This window comes from Periplaneta americana, chromosome 9, assembly GCF_040183065.1.
Source record: "Periplaneta americana isolate PAMFEO1 chromosome 9, P.americana_PAMFEO1_priV1, whole genome shotgun sequence".
NCBI lineage: Eukaryota > Metazoa > Arthropoda > Insecta > Blattodea > Blattidae > Periplaneta > Periplaneta americana.
This window is the reverse complement of record NC_091125.1, coordinates 104,213,808-104,233,621: the sequence shown is the minus strand read 5'-3', so window position 1 is coordinate 104,233,621 and position 19,814 is coordinate 104,213,808. Positions and strand designations below refer to the sequence as shown.

Below are 19,814 nucleotides of genomic sequence, written 5' to 3'. Positions count from 1 at the left end.
ACGCTCGCAATTGCAGAGGTTATATCAGCGTCGCCGGTGTGCCGGAATTTTGTCTCCCAGGAGCTCTTTTACATGCCAGTAAATCTACTTACATGAGCCTGTCGCATTTAAATGCCATCGACCTCGGCCGGGATCGAACCCGCAACCTCGAGCACAGAAGGCCAGCGCTATACCAACTACGCTACCGAGGGCGACTCACTCGAATCAAACGTTTCTTTTCGCATTCTGCAAGATGACTTACTCGACAAAAGGAGTGCAACTTGTGGAAGATGTGAGAACAAGTTCGTTTAAGGAAACCTGCGAAATTTTCATGGACACGTTTCCGGGTAGAGAGCAAAGAGACTATACAGGCTTTGCTTAACAAATAGTACGTTATGGGATATGTGCATAATGCCAAAAAAACAAAGATCGCCTTCAGTTCGCATGCTAGAAGTTATTGACATTCGTCGAAGGATTATTCAGAGTCCGAAGAAGATAAAAAAAAAACATAAACTGGCGATTGAGAACCCTAAAATTGTGCATCAGCAGCCACTACATGACTAAAATTCGGTATATTTACTCTTTACTGACCCCGGCTACTTTTTCTTGCGCCACTCTGTATAATGGGTGATTCACGTCATGTAATAATAATAATAATAATAATAATAATAATGTTTTATTTTCGCTGGCAGAGTTAAGGCCATAAGGCCTTCTCTTCCACTCAACCAGCATTAATCAATACAATACCTATTTAAATTGCGAATATTTACACTACACTTAAAAGGTTCTCCAGCAATATTCTTCAGTTAATTTTAACGACTACTAGACTACATATTTATTTAAATTTATATAAATCTATAAAGTAAAATAGTAACTTAATTTATGAGCTAATTTAATTCAGTCAATTATAATTAATTCGAGATAGCTAGTAAAATGATGAAAATTAATTTAATATGAGCTTACTAGAACTATAACACACCGGAAGTACGAGAAATCGAATTTTTGTTCCTTCAGAACGTAGAATGAGGAGGAGGTTGATAAGGAGAAGAATAAAAAATGAATAGAAGGATGAGGAGAAAAGGATATAAAGACACTGGAGTATAGGATGACAGGAATAATAAAAGATATGAGAAGAACACTGAATAGAAGAAGAGTCAGAGGGGCTGAACGTAATGTAGAGAGAGCGGGAACATAAGAGAAATGAGGTGGTGAAAAAGAGGACATTAAAATTTAAACCTTAATTTAGCTGGAATAAAATTACTTACTTCATTCATAATTTGAAGAACATTAGTAGAAGGTGTTGCTGAACCCAGAGCAAAGGTATGCCCAAGAACTATTGCACATATAGAAAGAAAGCGCATCCCATGCACTGCATCCAGAGAGAAATTAACGTCTTTTGTGTTAAACAAAGCTTTCCCATTAGTCTTCCAGGAGAATAGGAGCAGAATCTTGTTACGACGATCTGCATAAAGTGGAAACAAAATACAATTAGGCATTCTGTTAAGAAAGCATCAAAGAATTTTTACAAAGTCAACAATTTACAGAAGTTTCTAGTTCAGTGAATACTGAAGTAGGCAGTTTCAATCGATATGTTATTATAAACGACCATATAATTAGCTGAAAAACTGGTAGGCCTACCCATTTGCCTTGACAGTGACAAGTGCTCAAAAACAGAATTTTTACTGGACAAAGTCGGTATTGTAGAAGACTTAATCAACTACGACTTCTTACCCCAAAAAAAAAAAAAGAAAAAAAAAAAACCTATTTTCAAGCCTGAGCCAATTATGTAGGAATTTCGACGAATGAAGAGTCTCTAAGAGAGAATTTATCCAAATAATTCTGAATAATTTATCTTTGCGCTTTAGTCCCCGTAACATTACCTCACAGTCTCAAAATGCCTATGTAGTTTAAACGGGACTTAATTCAACTACATGGAACACTGAATTAAAGATCTCTTACACTGCAACCACAGTTGATCGATCATTTTGCTTAAAACATCGTTTCCCAACCTGTGGTTCGCGAACCCCCAGGGGGTTCGCAAAATATTTCAAGGGGTTCGAGGTTAGGTCTATTATTGTTTCCTTCATTTCTGCGGCATTGTCATAATAGTAATAATAATAATAATAATAATAATAATAATAATAATAATAATAATTTTTGGTAGGTTATTTTACGACGCTTTATCAACATCTTAGGTTATTTAGCGTCTGAATGAGATGAAGGTGCAATGAGTCCGGGGTCCAGCACCAAAAGTTACCCTTCATTTGCTCATATTGGGTTGAGGGAAAACCCCGGAAAAAACCTCAACCAAGTAACTTGCCCCGACCGGCAATCGAACCTTGTTTATTGTTATTATTATTATTATTATTATTATTATTATTATTATTATTATTATTATTATTATTATTATTATTACTATTACTATTATTATTTATTTTAAAATTAAATTAACCCTATAATGCCCCTTGTTACATATGTGTAACATCATGAATTTATCACATTATTTCCACAATAAATTAATGTTTACCGCGAATACCTGATCTACGTGGTGTGTCTAAAAAGTTCGGTGAATGGTGTCATATCTGAACGGCAACTTGGCGCATGTGCTTGCGCATGCGCATGTTTCTTCAGAGACTTGGGGAGAATCGATACACAGCATGCAATGCATGTGACTGGCAGTGTAAACAGACTGCGACCAGTTGAACGTAGTCAGTGTGAGAGGAAGTGTCACAGCGCAATGCAGCAACGTGTAAACATCAAGTTCTGCTACAAATTGGGGAAGACTGCAACGGAGACACATGGAATGTTGATGCAGGTGTACGGGAGGGAAGCCGTGAGCAGAAAATGTGTTTACGAATGGTTTAAACGCTTCCGTGAAGGGAAGGAAACAATTGAGAATGGGCCACGTTCAGGTCGGCCATCGACAAGCAGAACCCCAGAAATGATCGAGAAACTGCGACAAATGCTGGCACAAGATCGGCGACTGACTCTAAGATTGATTGCGGAGGAATTGCACATTAGCAAGGACACGGTGCACACCATCGTCGCGATGATTTGGATAAGCAGAAGATCTGCTCCCGATTTGTGCCGCACAAGCTCACAGACGAGCAGAAATAAAAACGGATGGAAACTTCTGGTGATTTCATTTCCATGTGTGACCAGGATCCATTGCTTCTGAAAACCATCGTCACGGGAGATGAGACCTGGTGCTACCAGTTCGATCCGGAATCAAAAGGCAATCGATGTCATGGTGTTCACCGACTTCCCCGTGACCAAAAAAAAAAAGCCGTCTGCAAAAATCCAAGGTGAAAACACTGTTGATCGCCTTCTTCTACAACAACGGCATCATCCATAAGGAATTTGTTCCTGCAGGTCAAACCATTAATGCTGCATTTTACCAGTCCGTTTTGAACCGATTGCTACAGCGTATCCGGTGGGTTCGGCCAGAGTTGCACAGGACTGGAAAATGAATGCTGCTCCATGACAATGCCCCTGCACACTGTGCGATCCGTGTGCGCCAATTCCTGGCTCAGAAGATCGTTACTGTTCTTGAACACACTCCGTAGTCCCCTGATCTGGCTCCTGCGGACTTCTTCCTGTTTCCCCGCTTGAAGGCGTCCATGAAAGGTGAACGTTTCGCGGACGTGAATGCCATCAAAGATCGTGTGACAGCCGTTCTGCGATCGATTCCACAGGAGGCCTTTGCTGATAGTTTCCAGAAGCTGTACGAACGTTGTCAAAAGGTGTTGTAGCGGGTGGCGACTATTTTGAAGGGCAATAAAGAAAATTTGTTTGTATCTTTGTTTTGTTTTTCCGATAGCATTCACCGAACTTTTTAGTCATGGAGCAGCATCCATTTTCCAGTCCTGTGCAACTCTGGCCGAACCCGCCGGATACGCTGCAGCAATCGGTTCAAAACGGACTGGTAAAATGCAGCATTAATGGTTTGACCTGCAGGAACAAATTCCTTGTGGATGATGCCGTTGTTGTCGAAGAAGGCGATCAACAGTGTTTTCACCTTGGATTTTTGCAGACGGCTTTTTTTTTTTTTTTGGTCGCGGGGAAGTCGGTGAACACCATGCCATCGATTTGATGCCATGCCGTTTTGATTCCGGATGGAACTGGTAGCACTAGGTCTCATCTCCCGTGACGATGGTTTTCAGAAGCAATGGATCCTGGTTACGCATGGAAATGAAATCACCAGAAGTTTCCATCCGTTTTGATTTCTGCTCGTCTGTGAGCTTGTGCGGCACAAATCGGGAGCAGATCTTTTGCTTACCCAAATCATCGCGGACGATGGTGTGCACCGTGTCCTTGCTAATGTACAATTCCTCCGCAATCAATCTTAGAGTCAGTCGCCGATCTTGTGCCAGCATTTGTCGCAGTTTCTCGATCATTTCTGGGGTTCTGCTTGTCAATGGCCAACCTGAACGTGGCCCATTCTCAATTGTTTCCTTCCCTTCACGGAAGCGTTTAAACCTTTCGTAAACACATTTTCTGCTCACGGCTTCCCTCTCGTACACCTGCACCAACATTCCATGTGTCTCCGTTGCAGTCTTCCCCAATTTGTAGAAGAACTTGATGTTTACACGTTGCTCCATTGTGCTGTGACACTTCCTCTCACACTGACTACGTTCAATTGGTCGCAGTCTGTTTACACTGCCAGTCACATGCATTGCATGCTGTGTATCAATTCTCCCCAAGTCTCTCAAGAACCATGCGCATGCGCAAGCACATGCGCCAAGTTGCCGTTCAGATATGACACCATTCACCGAACTTTTTAGACACACCACGTATGTAACAACGTTAGGAATGCATATGATTTCGCTACAATGGAAATTTAGTCTGTCAGCTTCCTTGTGTTCTAACAATATAACAACAGTACCGCGACCCGACTAAGGAACGGTTGCATGGCAGTCATGCCTTTGATTTTATATGTTAATGTGGAATTTCAACAAACTTATATTTAATTTTGTATTTTCAACAATAGCCTACTTCTTCTTTTCTTGTGGCAAATGCAGTAAGTTGTTAGTTGTGTATCAGAAACGTTTCCTTTCACATTAAAATGGATAACTGGTTGAAAGTGGAAGTTTGGAAGGGAAGCAGGGTTTAACAAAATCGCAAATTAGTGTTGTGTCGACAGGTCATTCAGCTTCTAGTTATGTGTGTCAATCCGACAAAAGTGAACCGTGTGTAAAGAAAAGAAAGTACGATGATGATTACATTAGGTTTGGATTTTCATATATAGGTGACAAGGACTGTCCAAGACCACAGTGTGTTCTTTGTGGCGACATTCTTGCTAACAGTAGTCTGCAACCTTCTCTACTTAAACGCCATTTAGAAACTAAACACCCCACCCATGTAAACAAATCTGCTGATTTTTTTACACGAAAAACTAACGAGTGGAAAAATGATTTAACTACTTTTGTATCCGCTTCAAACAGTGACAATGAGAATGCTCTTGAAGCGTCTTATCGCGTTAGCTACAGAATTGCTAAAACTGCAACATTCAATAGCTGAAAATTTAGTGAGGCCATGTATAAATGATGTAGTACAGTGTATGCTAACCATGAATTCCGGCCATTGATCTTACAAGTGCATGTATCACACCGTGTGCTATAGTTATTTACACTTACCTGACTATAATCTTGAATTATAACCAGAACGCAACGCAACACATAAAATAACTGTTATGTATTAATATTAATACAGATATTAATTAATTATTATTAGTATGTTCAAATTTCGCTAGCTTCCAGTAATCGGCTCAGAAATCTAGAACAATTTCAATTTTCAAAATTTGCACTATCGACGACTGCTTCCAACATAACAGAAAATCACTACCATTTGTAGTATTTCTCAGTACCGAAATTCGGAACGAAGTTGGCAAAAAAAAATTCAACCTGCAAACTAGAAAATTACCATAATCCATTATCATATGTAGTAATGGGGGTGAAATGATTAGGTTTCACGCTTGGGATATTAAAAGTAAGCTGATCAGGACTATACAATTGCCACGAACATTCATTTCGTCATTTCTAGTGCGCATTCATTTAATTATTCACAACATTTACATGTACTAATATTTCAAATATTTGAAAATAATTACCTGTATTTGTTACAAAAATGTCATAAAGAGTGCTAAGAATGCAAAGTACTCCAATGAGGGTGAACAACGTTCTGAAAGAGGAAATATTTTATAATTAATTTTAATTTATTTATTTATTTCATCAATTAGGCTATTGTTCACATCATGGCGGATTAGATGATTTCAGTTCTTAATCCGCCATCACTCTCAATACAAATATAACACAAACTAATACATAATGAACTTATAAGCATCCTCTGTTTACAATACTAATACTAATACTAATAATAATAATAATAATAATAATAATAATAATAATAATAATAATAATAATAGTAATAATAATAATGGTACACAACTAATAATAAGTATAGCTCTTATATTTAAAACTCCTACCTTAGGTTTTTCATTTTATGCTCAATCTCTTAAGAATTATTCTGTTAACTTCATTGACTACTCTTCGTAGTTTCATATCGTGTGACTACTCAACATTTATAATTCCATCTCCGTTAGAGCTTTGACTTTCTCTTCCCATCTAATTTTAATTCTAAACAGAAATTTTCCTAATTTATGGAAATTGCTGGCGTTTAGGTGACCATTCATTTTTATAAGCTACTATAGCGTTTATTTGAAGAATTTTTTTATCTACCCAACTGTGTCTCAAATCATTCGTTGCCTGGCACTTTAGCGCAATATGCATTGCGTCTTCAGCTAGTCCACACAAAGGACATTTATCCTTCTCTACGTTCCCTCTCCTATTCTTGAGTCTCCAGATACCTAATCTCCACCATGCCATTCCTGTTCTCTCTTCCTTTGAATTTAGTCTAACATATTCTTCCTGTTCCCAAAACTGCTTAACCTCTCTATAGTATTTTAGTGATCCTAGGTCTTTAATATTACTAAAAATATCTTGTCTCGAAGTTTCGTTTGCCCTCTCTTTTACTATTCTTCCAATAGTTTTCGTGAATTAATTTTAATCATACCCTAGGTACTAATAATTAGTTGCACACTATCTATTTCAATTCTGTTTTTATTTATGTTTTTTTTAATATTTAATTAATTCAGTAATTAGCTACATTAAATATTTATGAAAATATTCATTAATCTAAGCATAAGAAACCTGTAATGTAAAAGTGCTGATGCAACCTGCTTTAGGCCCGTAACACACTTGAAGAGTTTTTGCTAGCGAGAAATGTGTTGCGAGAAAGAGGCGAAAAGCCTTCCTCCACACACTTGGCGAGTTCTCGCTATCACAGATCACACCTCGCTTTGATCATCTATGCACTGCCATCATGCAGAAAGCATTTTTCTGGTTATAGTAATGACTTATTGGGGGAAATATTATATGTTATGTATTTACGTATATTGTCGTACTTAAATATATAACCTGTAAGTATATTGTCGTACTTTACAAATTACGTACGAACGCTATGTTGAATCTGAGTATTCAGATGATGAGGAAATGGAGTTACATGAACGTATTTTGTTAATGAAAAGAAGAAGTAGGCCTAAAATTAAAGCCAGAAATATCTGAAAATCACATTGTATCTTACGAAAATAAGGGCGAGTTTCGGACACTGATTTTAATTTGAATGATGATACGTTTAGGCGTTATTTCAGGTTCAATGGACCACAGTTTTTTTTTTTTTGCCATTCATGATATGATAGAGAATTCTTTGCTATATTCTGATTAAAATTACGTAAACTGTTAAGACATATAGATACATTATTTCGAATGTTTAATTAATACTATTAAATCTCATCAAAATAAAATATAGCCCTATTTATTTTCAGATAATCTGGTAAGTATTTGTTTCCAGATTTCTTCTTTAAGTTTCGTGTTTTTATAGTTTTCATCCCGTGTATAATATAAATAGGCCTACGGGTGACATCGTACAAGTTCGATAAGTTTCTGACTGCAATTATGAGCCATCTTTCCTTATTTTCAAATAAAAACAATACAATTCATCGCCACCTGTGATATCTTTTCCTACATTCAATTGTCATAAAGAGTATAAATGTCAAACATCTTTGATAAATGTGTCAAGAAAATTCGCTGAGCTACAGATTCCAGCGAGAAACTCGCGCGAGGTTTTTGCCTCGAACGAGAATCTCTTCCAGTGTGTGGGCGTCCATTTGAATTCATGTTATCAATTTTTTAATTTTCTCGCAACACATTTCTCGCTGGCAAAAACTCTGCAAGTGTGTTACGGGCCTTATACAGCGATTAATATGGACATCTAGTTCTGTGTAAACGTGACGGTGTTGGGTTCAAGTCCTGCCTAGGATATAGCTGTTTTTCGATTTTTAATGTGGTGTCCTCTATTATCTCATGTGAGTGCCTGGCATCTTGCTCACCCTCGGTCAACTGAAAGTTGTATATTCGTCTCGTTTGTAGATCGATAATTATTATCCAGTACGGTATATTGACTTGGGATATAGCTACTATGACAGATTGCAAGATTTTACATGACTTGTAACTTTATTCATCCTTGAAATTCCCAATACAAAAGATCCACAAAATGTATGACTTATGGTTCTTTTATTAGATGATGGAGCTGGAGCTGGTGGAACTTCCCAGTTCTACTCCTTTTATAAGAATGTAAACAAAAATAAACGCATTCTGATGGTCAGATCGAAGACATTTTATATATCCTTCCAGTATTTATTTCCTTGGTTGAATGAATGGACATCCATTAGTTTATCTGGGAGTACTCACACGCTTTTCATGACTTACCCCGAACCATTTTCGAGCTTTTTCAAGCTTCCCCAAAAATACGGGGTCAACGTAATGCCGGATTTCACCTTATAAATCACAACAATGGACAAGTATCCTTCTCATATTGGATCTGAATTCCTATTCTGACTTTTATACTGAAGAAACTACATTTTAACCTTACGTAGGGGAGAGTTGGGTAGTATCGGACATCGGGTAATATCGGACAGTGAGTTTCTTTCATCTACCACTAGATGATAGTACCTGAATAACATGGTTACGTTTCTGTGATGTTGCATACAGAATCGTAAACATGTTATTCAGGTACTACCATCTGGTGGTAGATGAAAGAAACACACTGTCCGATATTACCCGATGTCCGATACTACCCAACTCTCCCCTATATATGGTCGGATTATTCAAAATTTTCCTTAAAATTAAGTACATAGTATCAAGTACAGTAATTAATATAAATTTTTACGTTTTATAAAATAACGCCAAACAAGAAAGATATTACATATGTCTTAAGAAGAATTACCGTCTCCCCGATAATTATAAAACATGTGAGTAGTTTAATATCAAAGACGGACATCTGTCGTCTCCATAGTTTTGATTTATAGGCAATTTTTTGTTTCACAGTGTTCTTTGTAATATTTAACACAATTTATTTTATAAATGTAGTGTTAGAGTTTGCATATGGTTTCACTATAACTGGAAAGAGCATGAAAAATTGTATAAAAATCCACAGATATCTAAATTTCGATCTGAGGTCAGATGTCCGCCTTTGATAATCTAGATGTCTCCTTAATAGAAAAATAAAATATGAAGTTACTTACATAACAATCCAATCGATAGTTTCGAGTGATCTTCCATTGTTTTTGGTGTGGCAGAGTAAGGGATCCACAACAAAATTCTTGTTTATTTTTGACAGCACATACTGCAAATCTTGAGGTGTACAGGTCGATGGCATGCAAATGGACTGAATTATTGGTAAGAATCCAAGCTATAAAAATATATTAACAAAATGTAAAATTTTGACACATTCAGAATGCATTATCAGGTACTAGTTGCGACATAATAACCTATTTTTAATTCGAGTAAAGTTGTCAACAATATGCATTTTATAACGAAGTTCTTGTCAAGAAAATATAAAATCAGAATATAATTTGAGATTATATGTTTAAAGAAAAACATGAATTAAATTTATTTAGGCTATATTGTATGCAGTGAGGGAAGTGGGGAAAAAACCTGAGGTTGTATTTTCCCCTGGCATACCTCAAATTAAAAAAAGTATACCCCCTCTCTTACAACATACACGTAGGCCTACATGACATATGCAATAAATTATTTCGTGCGGTCAGTAACTATAATCTTTGAAGCTTAGGCAAAACATTAAGGGCCGTATTCAAAGACATTCTTAGACAGTGGGTGATCAGCGAACTAACGTTTTTCGTATTCATAAACCAGTGTTAGCGATATGATATGATATGAATCCCTTACAAGTAACCAGTCGATAGCCGGGGCTAGTTTAGCACGCTCTAGCGCGGACTAGCGAAATGTCATGAATAGCACCCTAAATTTCTTGTAGACTGGATTCACTGGACCTAGTCCGATCATAACGAACACAATCACTTTTGTATCGTTGACGTTTGTTTCTCTTTACTCTTCGTATGACAGATGTATCCATTAATATATTACAAACACCACTACACCAGTAATAACGTAATAACGAAGGATGAAAAGTACTAGATTTAAATGTCTATGTTAACTGTTTCTTAATGACGCCGCGACTCAGGCCGCCGACAGGATTTATGGGCCCCTGTGCATTATTGTGCTCGGGCCCCGTTGAAAAAAGAAGTTAAAAAATGACTAGTTACCAATTATTCTGACCATAATAATTATTTGCAAAATAAATAAAAGATAACCCATACACAGATACGAATCTAAAAATATACACTTTTGTTACAATGAAAACTTTTAGCAAAACTTCACTTTAACACAATATATTATATTCATCACGCTTCTTTTTCAGTAGGGCCTACATAGTATGTTTCGTGACGAAACTTTCGTCTTTTCGTTGTCGTTTGTTTCGTTTCGTTTTCATAAAACATTATTCTTAAACAACTGTAATTTCTGACTTGCAGGCTAACATCAACAAACAACTCTCCTTGACTTCATTGATGCAAAATCATCAATTATATCATCAAAATTTAAAGACCTAGCAAGATCGCTCTCCAGACTAAGGAGGCTAAGTTACTCAGTCTCTCTTGACACATTGTTACTGTGAATACATTTTTATTGCCTTCATTTTGTTTGAAGTTGGTGTGAAATTGAGCGTTGCTAGTGAAGGTGCAGAAAATAAACCAATCTTAAGCCCGCTGTTCAGGTTGTCAAAAATGAAGACAGTTCATAATTTTATTATTAGAAGTGAATACTGATGGTTGTGGCTGTTTAGAAATGATAACATTAGTATTGAATCAGAACAAGCAAACAATAGTAAAAATGAAGTGTTGTTGTTGTTATCTAATGCCGGGCTTTGGCAACGAAGCCATTAGCGTTCTTGCTCTCCAATATTTCTCTGTGGTGGATCCATCAGGTAGAACTTCACAGGAAATGAAGTGTTAATTATGCAAGTGAAACAAATTTACCACTAGTTCCTAACTCTGAGTCATGGCAAGTAACATGCAACCTTGGAAAACTAAAAATGGCAGACAAATTGTAAATGTCATTGAATGTGTTCGAAAAAGTACTCCCAACCTGCCTAATAAGTGATGGAACAAGAGCCTTTCCTGAATTATTTTCAAAACTTAAGAATGGAGAATGTGTTCCCAGAGACTGGCTAATGTGGAGTGAAACAAATCAGTCACTGTACTATTTTCTCTGATTTCTTTCACTCCACATTAGCCAGTCTCTGGGAACACATTCTCCATTCTTGAGTTTTGAAAATACTGTAATACTGTTTTTGGAAAGGCTCTTGTTTTCGAACAACACATTCAATGACACAATTTGTCTGCTACTTTTTAGTTTTCCAAGGTCGCTCAATTTCACACCAACGTCAAACATAGTTCTACTCCGTTTCTTAATATCTACCAATTTTTCTGTCTCTCCTTGCGCTTCTCAGCTCCCGACTTATGCTTCTACTTGTCCATTGTCCACTGGTAACACTAATTAGCAGAATTTACTAGAAAAATGATAACGAAAAGACAAAAGTTTCGTCACGAACATACTATGTAGGCCCTACTGAAAAGGAAGCGTGATCCTGCGGCTTGGATTTGGGAGAGTCCACTAGCATATTGCGGTGGACTGGCAGGGGTTGGTAATTAAGAGGACAAGCCAATTGAACGTGTTCGGTACGACGGGAATATATTTCAGGCAAATCCCGGAGGCGTCAAGTGTCGTGTCGATGATTGTTAACGTGGGAAACCGATATTCTATTATATAAAGGTTAAACATTTACATAATGCAGTCAGTGGTAATTTGTATTAATTCTACTATTGGTGGTTAATATGTCAGCTTCATGTAACAAATGTTCTTAAAAAATTTTATAGTCCCGGTATGTATCTGTGAATAATTATTATGATAATAAAAAGTAATCAGACTCACTTAATCTGACAGGACCTTACTGCTCACGGGCCCATATGCACTTGCCCCCTTTGCCCCCCCCTTCTCGGCGGCCCTGCGCCGCGAACTGAAGCAGTAAAGCTCAAATTCAAACCTGAACCAAACATTGCCAATACTGCTTTGCGGAAAATAGCCAAACAGTGGTGCAAAATTAATTCACTTCTTGTAGTGTTAATAATTAAAACTTTATTTCTATCAAATAAACATGTCCAAATACACGTTGAATACAGTTTCAGAAGGCTGTGGTTTAGATCTACGAAGCGAACAGATAGTACTCTTTGTTGTGAAGGAATATATGAACAAATTTTTACAGATCACATTTTTTCAGTGACGGTATGTCATTTTCACTAACGGTATGTTTTCTGGTCATAGAAATCAGTGGCGGTATTCCATACCGACGCATACCGTCTCACTTCTCTCACTGACTGCATGTCTTTACACTTTGTATTGTCTCGTGTAAGTATTGTACACATTCACTCTAAAAGTTTAAATAATACCTCGAGAAGCTAAAAAACAGTAATAGTTTTTTACTTTGAAGCACATTATACGCATGTCATAGTCAGGGGTATAGTCGTGCCAGGACGTCGCCCCGGTACTTTTTTCTGCAACCTGGGAGCGCCCTACTTCATTATTTTTACTTTTTCAAATAAAAATTGTCTTACTTGAGTCTTACTCAACTTTGTATTTTGTAAGTATGAATTAGTAGCAGCGTCATTATTATTATTATTATTATTATTATTATTATTGATAATAATAATAAACTTCGCGGAGCTCCTTGATACATTTGTTTACGACTTATAGTTACATGGTTATAGTTTCAATATTTATTCAGACTAATAAAATGTTACATGTTAATTATGAATACCTCATTTAGGGCCGATTTCGCAATCCATACTTAAATTTAGGTCTTAATTAAATCTTGGTTTAAATAAGACTTAGTCATATTTGCATTTCACCACACATTTAAGGACAGATTAGCGCTCTAAGTAAGACTTAGATTTAAGGACCCGATTTTGGCCGTTTAGCTGATTTAGGTCTAGGAAAGATAGAGGTGAAACTGGCAATGAATTATGTAGTTGATAGCAAAGGAGTGAATAATTATGACTTTCCTGCTCAAAATAAAAAACAATGTATTAGAAGACGAAATTACTTCGTTACTGAACTTGACAAAGAAATTACTCTCTGTTTTCGCTTGGGTAAAACTTCAGGTCTTGAAATCCTGGCGAAGGATTCAACATAGACTGGAGACCGAAACAGAAAAGTGAATACATTTTTCATGTTTTGGTATAAATTTTAACATTCAAGTGTATTAATTATTTATACAACATTTTGAAGTTCCATAACATTAATTACAGTGTGCAAAATTAATTACCGTACATAATTATTGCTGTAGAATTAAAGTTTTCGATACGTTCACTAACATAACTTTTGTATCCGAAAATAATTAGGGGAGAGTCGGGTAGTATTGGACATCGGGTAGTATCGGACAGTGCGTTTCTTTCATCTACCACCATATGGTAGTACCTGAATGACATGGTTACGTTTCTCTATGCGACATCACAGAAACGTAACCATGTCAATCAGGTACTATCATCATGTGGTAGATGAAAGAAACTCACTGTCCGATATTACCCGATGTCCGATACTATCCGACTCTCCCCTACACCTCACTTGAAATTAATTTTCTGCTGATTTTTACGGACCAAAAGGCTTTACCATAGCTATTCCATTCTATTCAATTCAGAGACATAGCAATTCTCAACAATTCAAACATGATATGCTATGGAAGCTGTTATTCACTAAAATGAGGGGTGAAGTTGCATAATCAGATACATCACTTTTTTTCGACATGAGTTAATGTTATATTTCATATCTTCATATGATTCTACAACTGCTATAGCACTGCTATGCTCCAAAGCCAGATACATCACATGGATTTGTATGACGAAAAATAGTATTGGTTGCAAATCCCTGGTTCCTTGCAAACGTTTTTCTATACATCTTGATTGCACAACTTTTAAAACACTATATCACTTCGGAAAACGTATTATTTGCCTTTCTTGTATTAAATTTTATATTACCTTGTTAACATGTTTCAGCCTGCTATTGGCCATCTTCAGAACTGGTTGTTGTTGGTCTTGGCGCCTTTTGTTTCCTATGGGCGCAAAGTAGCAATTAATATGCCCTCCTTGCTATCCACTGACTACTGATAGTTTAAATAAACTGAATATTAATTGCTACTTTGCGCTGTATTTTACAGAATGTTTACTTTAACCCTCATTACCCATTTCTGACTTACACCACTTCTGGTCTGAACGGCTCATTTGTAGAAGTAATCAATTTTTATCACAAGATAATATTTTACATAATTTGAATCCATTTTAACGTCTGCAATTTAACTTTTGTTCTATAGTTGTTTCAATTATTGTCGTAAATTGAAGTAGAGATGAGGATTAATTAGTTCACCTATCACACATATTAAAACATATTAACTCAACTGTAGTTTATTATTTAATTTGTATACATGATTTTAATATGTTAGTTTTAAGATTACTTAATATATATACTCAACAGTTCTTCCATTTACTGTAAATTAATGTATTACATGATATTATTTGAAAAGTGCCTGAAAATGCCAAATAGGCGAAAACGTTAGCATTATTTTAACCTTAACTTCAATGAATATTTATATTTATAAATTTTATTGATGTTTTCTTTAAAATACTGATAAGTCATTTAGACTGAATAACAAAATAAATATTATATTATATTATATTATATTATATTATATTATATTATATTATATTATATTATATTATATTATATTATATTATATTATATTATATTATACATTGACTTGTCTGAAAATTATTATTACAATGCTTACTAAAATACTGAAATAATAAGTCATTAGCAAAATGCTATGGCAAAATGACCCTTAATTTGACACGGTTAACTCAGTTTTGGTGAAATCAGCCCTAAGTTTATTTAATATACTTTACTTACATTTCCAACAAATTTGTCTATTTTCGGACTACTAAATTTGAAAATTGTTGAACAATGTTGACCAACGAATGAGCCCCATTCCTCGTGAACATCTACTTCCAAGCATTCATCGAAGTTCCCAAGCTCGACTATATTGCCTTGCAGAAGTCCTGATTGGAGTTTTGACGTTGAATCCAACACTGTAAACGCAATTTATTCTTTGGTTGTACAATAGTATCTTAAAATATTTAACTACAATCACTTTATATAATTTAATTTTAGACTATAAAATGTAAAAAAATTGAAATAACTTGATAATAGTTTGTCATGCAGAACATAAATGACTCAAACGGAGGGTCCATTCCAATGAAAAATAATGTGTTTAGTTTATTGTTAGTCTTCGTTTTTCTATGAATGTTTCAGCTCTGTTTATGTCTTTGAAGCATGTGAAGTTACACTTGCCCAATTTCATCCGAGAGTAAATGAAGAAGTATATCAAATTAATGAACGAGACAAAATCCGAACACTCTGCGTGGTTCAGCTCCCTTGGAATCCTGAGTTATATGTAGGCCTATTGTAGGGCCGCGTTTAATAGCAATCTGGACTCCTTAGTCCTGATAATGACGTAATCGCGATAAGCGAGATGTATTCACAACAAACTACGAGTACAATAGTTGGTAGCCTACTAGCGTACAAAAAACATTTGCTCTATATCTGCAGTACAAGTATATTAGAATTCCGATAAGGAGAACGAGACTACGCTCTATGGATGTAGTGGCAAGTCTTTGTTTATGATTATAAGCTCATTGCCAAGTGTTGTGTACTGCACACTTCCTTACGTCCTTACTGAACTTTAAGCAATGTAAAATACAAATGTAGACATAGACTATCGAAGTCAAATATTGTGTGAATTAACAGTTAAAGGCCATTTTTTAATTTTAATTATATATATATATATATATATATATATATATATATATATATATATATATATATATATATATATATACACATATAATATCGTCGCTATTCCTGCAATAACTCCTATGTGACATATTTATTGATTTTCAGATTTTTGTTCCATTAAATAACTTAAATAGTGATAAAGGAAAAGGTAAAATCTCCTATATGTAATTATATTTCTTTGTTTCGAAAATGTAAGAATTCACAATCTCCTATGTACGGCTGCCATAGGATGAATAAATGTGTTTTTTCTTTCTACTGAAAACTTTTATATTTTGCACATAGGAGTTATTGCAGGAACAACGACGATATATTTAGTTTTCTGCTCAAGGCCAGGTCTTTCAATGCAAACCCAGCAATCTCAAATCTTCACTATTTTCTGCCTTCCTCTTAGCCTCCGCATATGATCCATGTATCTTAATGTTGTCTATCATCTGATATCTTCTTCTGCCTCAAACTTTTCTTCCGTTCACTATTCCTGCCAGTGCTTTCGTTAGTAGGCAGTTTCTTCATAGTCAGAGACACAGGCAATTCTTTTTTCTCTTCCTGGTCAGTTTCAGCATTATTCTTTCTTCACCCAGTCTTTCCAGCACAACTTCATTTATTATTTTGTACGTCCATTTCACACGTTCCATATCCGTGTTTCATATGCTTCTAGTGTCTACTCTTCACTGCGTCGTAACGTCCAGTTTCTGCCTCATACAATGCCATACTCCACACAAAGCACTTCACTAGTCTCTTCTTTAATTCTTTTCCCAGAGTTCCGCAGAAGATACTCATTTTTCTATTAAAAGCTTCTTTTGCCATTGCTATCCTCCTCTTGACTTCCTGACAACAGCACATATTACTGCTTATAGTGCACTCAAGTATACTTATATACAACAGTCTAACTTATACATAAATGTTATTACGCTCACATAAAACAATCCGCTTTTCTCTTCAAAGCCGTAGCTAAGACAGAGTTATCACCAGCATTACCACTAGCACTATCACTTTCATTCCACTACCACCACCGCCATCATCACTACCACTTTCATCATCTCCACTTACTCGAATTATTTCGACCATAGTAGACTCGCACTATTACAGGGACAGGTGGCAAGTTCGGAGTTAAGTTACTCGCTTCGTCAACCATTTCTCGAAGCTGGTGGAATTCATTTCTTGGTAGTAGTCACCAGTAGTTGAGCCACCTTTATAAATGAGAAGACCACCATCAAGAAATTTAGCTTCGAAACCTATATCTACTATTATACGACTTTTGGACTTGTTTCCTTCTAACATCTTTTCTTTTCTGCTGCCATTTTTGGAAAGTCAAATCAGTGTCTATCGAAGACTCGTAGAGATAATTTGTCTTTGTTCTGCTCTAAAGCGTTTAACTTTTGTGATATACCAGCAACGCCAATCTATAATGTTCGGTCGTTCTTGAATGAATCTTCGATCGTGTAATATCTTCCACAAAAACCTCATGCTTTTTAGCACAATATTAAAAAAAAACCATTACAACATTTTGCTATTTCTCTTCCCTCTAAACGCAAACTGTGACGTTGCACAGAGACAGAGCTTTAATAAAAGATCTGTACAGACTATGGAGCGGTAATGTTTTTGAACGGATGATACAGAACGTTATCTCAGGTCGGCATATCGCACGCATAGGTCGCGAGGTTAGCTTCCCCTAGCCCCACTTCTCCGCTCTTGGAAGTAGCTATTAAACGTGGCCCTACAATACCTATGCGTTGTTTTGCTGTGAATGTCATGCTTGCCCATTGTTGAATGTTAGCCTACTGTTGTTGTGTAGCATACTATTTATTGCTTATTTCGTGTCCCTCAGTTCACAGTTAAACTTCATGTCTACATACAGTAATTAGATGGCGATCGAGTATATACCTTTTTTGATGCACCACATCTTCTAAAATCCGTTCTCAATAACTTCAAAAGGCATGGTATCCAGTGTAATGGAGAAAGTATTTCATGAGAATATGTTAAACGTTTTATTTAACTGACAAAACTATGAATCCAAGGTTAGCACCAAAATTGAAACAAAAGCACATAACTTTGCCACCATTTTCACCAACTAACTTAAGCAAATTTTATACATTTAACAGTCAAATTGTAAACAAGTGGCATGTAACAACAATTTAACATATGCTACTATCTAAAGCAGGCACAATAGCATGTAAAAAATTTTATTTTCAGCTCGATTTCTTTTCTTTCCTCAATATTTTAGCGCCCCTACGAATTTGTCGCCGTAGGCACGGACCCATGTGTTCCATGCGTAAATACGGGCTGCAAATGTATATCCATGGAAAGTGGAAATGAAGGTACTAAAAGTATGAGAATGCAACAGCCAGATATCTAATACTCGATAAAGCAAACGAAGACGAAAAATAGCACCTGATGTAAATATTCTGAGACGTAAATACAAATGTGAACTTTCATACTAGGTTTCAGGACACAAGAACATGTCTACTTACTTTGAAGAGCCCATTTGGATCCATTCAATGCTTCTCTCCCCATCATCAAAGCGTGCTTCTGACATAGCTCTGAGAGGCCATCGGTTGGAAGTGGTTGTAAATTTCTGGAACAACATAAAGTAGTTAGTCACCGCATTTCATATTGAGTACGAAACTACGATACGGATACGTTCAGATCAGAGCCATTACTCCACTCTTTCTACAAAATATAGGATTAATGCAAAAGTTCGTAGCGTTTTTTTTTTTTTTTTTTTTTTTTCGCTGTGAAAAACGTTTTTGAGATGAATAGAAGATATAAATTAATCAGTAATATATTCTTCTACATTATCTATGACTCTCTGCCAACGCTGGGGTAGTTTTCCGTTTGCGCGTCTGAAGAAATCTGCTGGTTTTGAGTTAAAGAAGTTGTCAAGCCAAGTTTGTAAAGTATCTTCTCTATTAAAAAAGTTCTCTTGAAGATTGTTGGGTAGAGAACGGAAAAGCAGTAAATTTGAGGGCGCAAGATTGGGAGAATATGGGGGTGATGTGGAATCACCTCCCAATCAAGCTCCTGGATAGTTGTTTTCTTCTTGTTAGCGGAGTGCGGGCGTGCATTATGTTGCAGCAGCACTTGATGCAGTCTTCCCGGTCATTTTTCTTCAATTGCGGCCACAAGGAGTCTGAGTTGTTGGCAATGAATGTCAGCAGTTATGGTTATATTTGTGTGAAGCAATTCGTAGTATATGACGCCTTCTTTATCCCACCAGACGCAAAACATCATCTTCTGTGGTTGACACTAACTTTTGTGCAGGGTGTTGTGTGTTGAAACGACAGAAACACTTCCTTGCAGTGTTTCCTCCGATGGCACTTTCCCCCTACATGGCCCAAATTTTTCGAGTCGCTCCTGCTGCCTTTGCTTCTCTATTAAACTCAAACAGAAGAATATGTCGTAAGTGTTCGTTTTTTCCACTTGATACTCCATCTCTTTCAGAACACAATAGCACAAAATTTC

At 36.3% G+C, this 19,814-nt stretch overlaps 2 protein-coding genes across 5 annotated transcripts in view; one reads left to right on the top strand and one right to left on the bottom strand.

The window, feature by feature from the left end:
- Bap111 (Brahma associated protein 111kD) overlaps positions 1–19,814 on the top strand; it is a 643,372-nt gene that overhangs the window by 519,789 nt on the left and 103,769 nt on the right. The window lies entirely within an intron of this gene.
- The window catches only part of LOC138706340 (nose resistant to fluoxetine protein 6-like), a 56,023-nt gene that overhangs the window by 33,331 nt on the left and 2,878 nt on the right, over positions 1–19,814 (bottom strand). For both annotated transcript variants that reach the window (XR_011333970.1, XM_069835497.1), the window contains exons 2-6: positions 18,824–18,927; positions 15,411–15,589; positions 9,620–9,786; positions 6,089–6,159; positions 1,245–1,441 (exon numbers count right to left, since the gene is read on the bottom strand). Coding sequence is in view for 1 of the 2 variants with exons in the window: in XM_069835497.1 (XP_069691598.1) it covers positions 1,245–1,441; positions 6,089–6,159; positions 9,620–9,786; positions 15,411–15,589; positions 18,824–18,927 (718 nt within the window). In the remaining variant the exon portion in view is untranslated. The remainder of the gene's footprint in view (positions 1–1,244; positions 1,442–6,088; positions 6,160–9,619; positions 9,787–15,410; positions 15,590–18,823; positions 18,928–19,814) is intronic.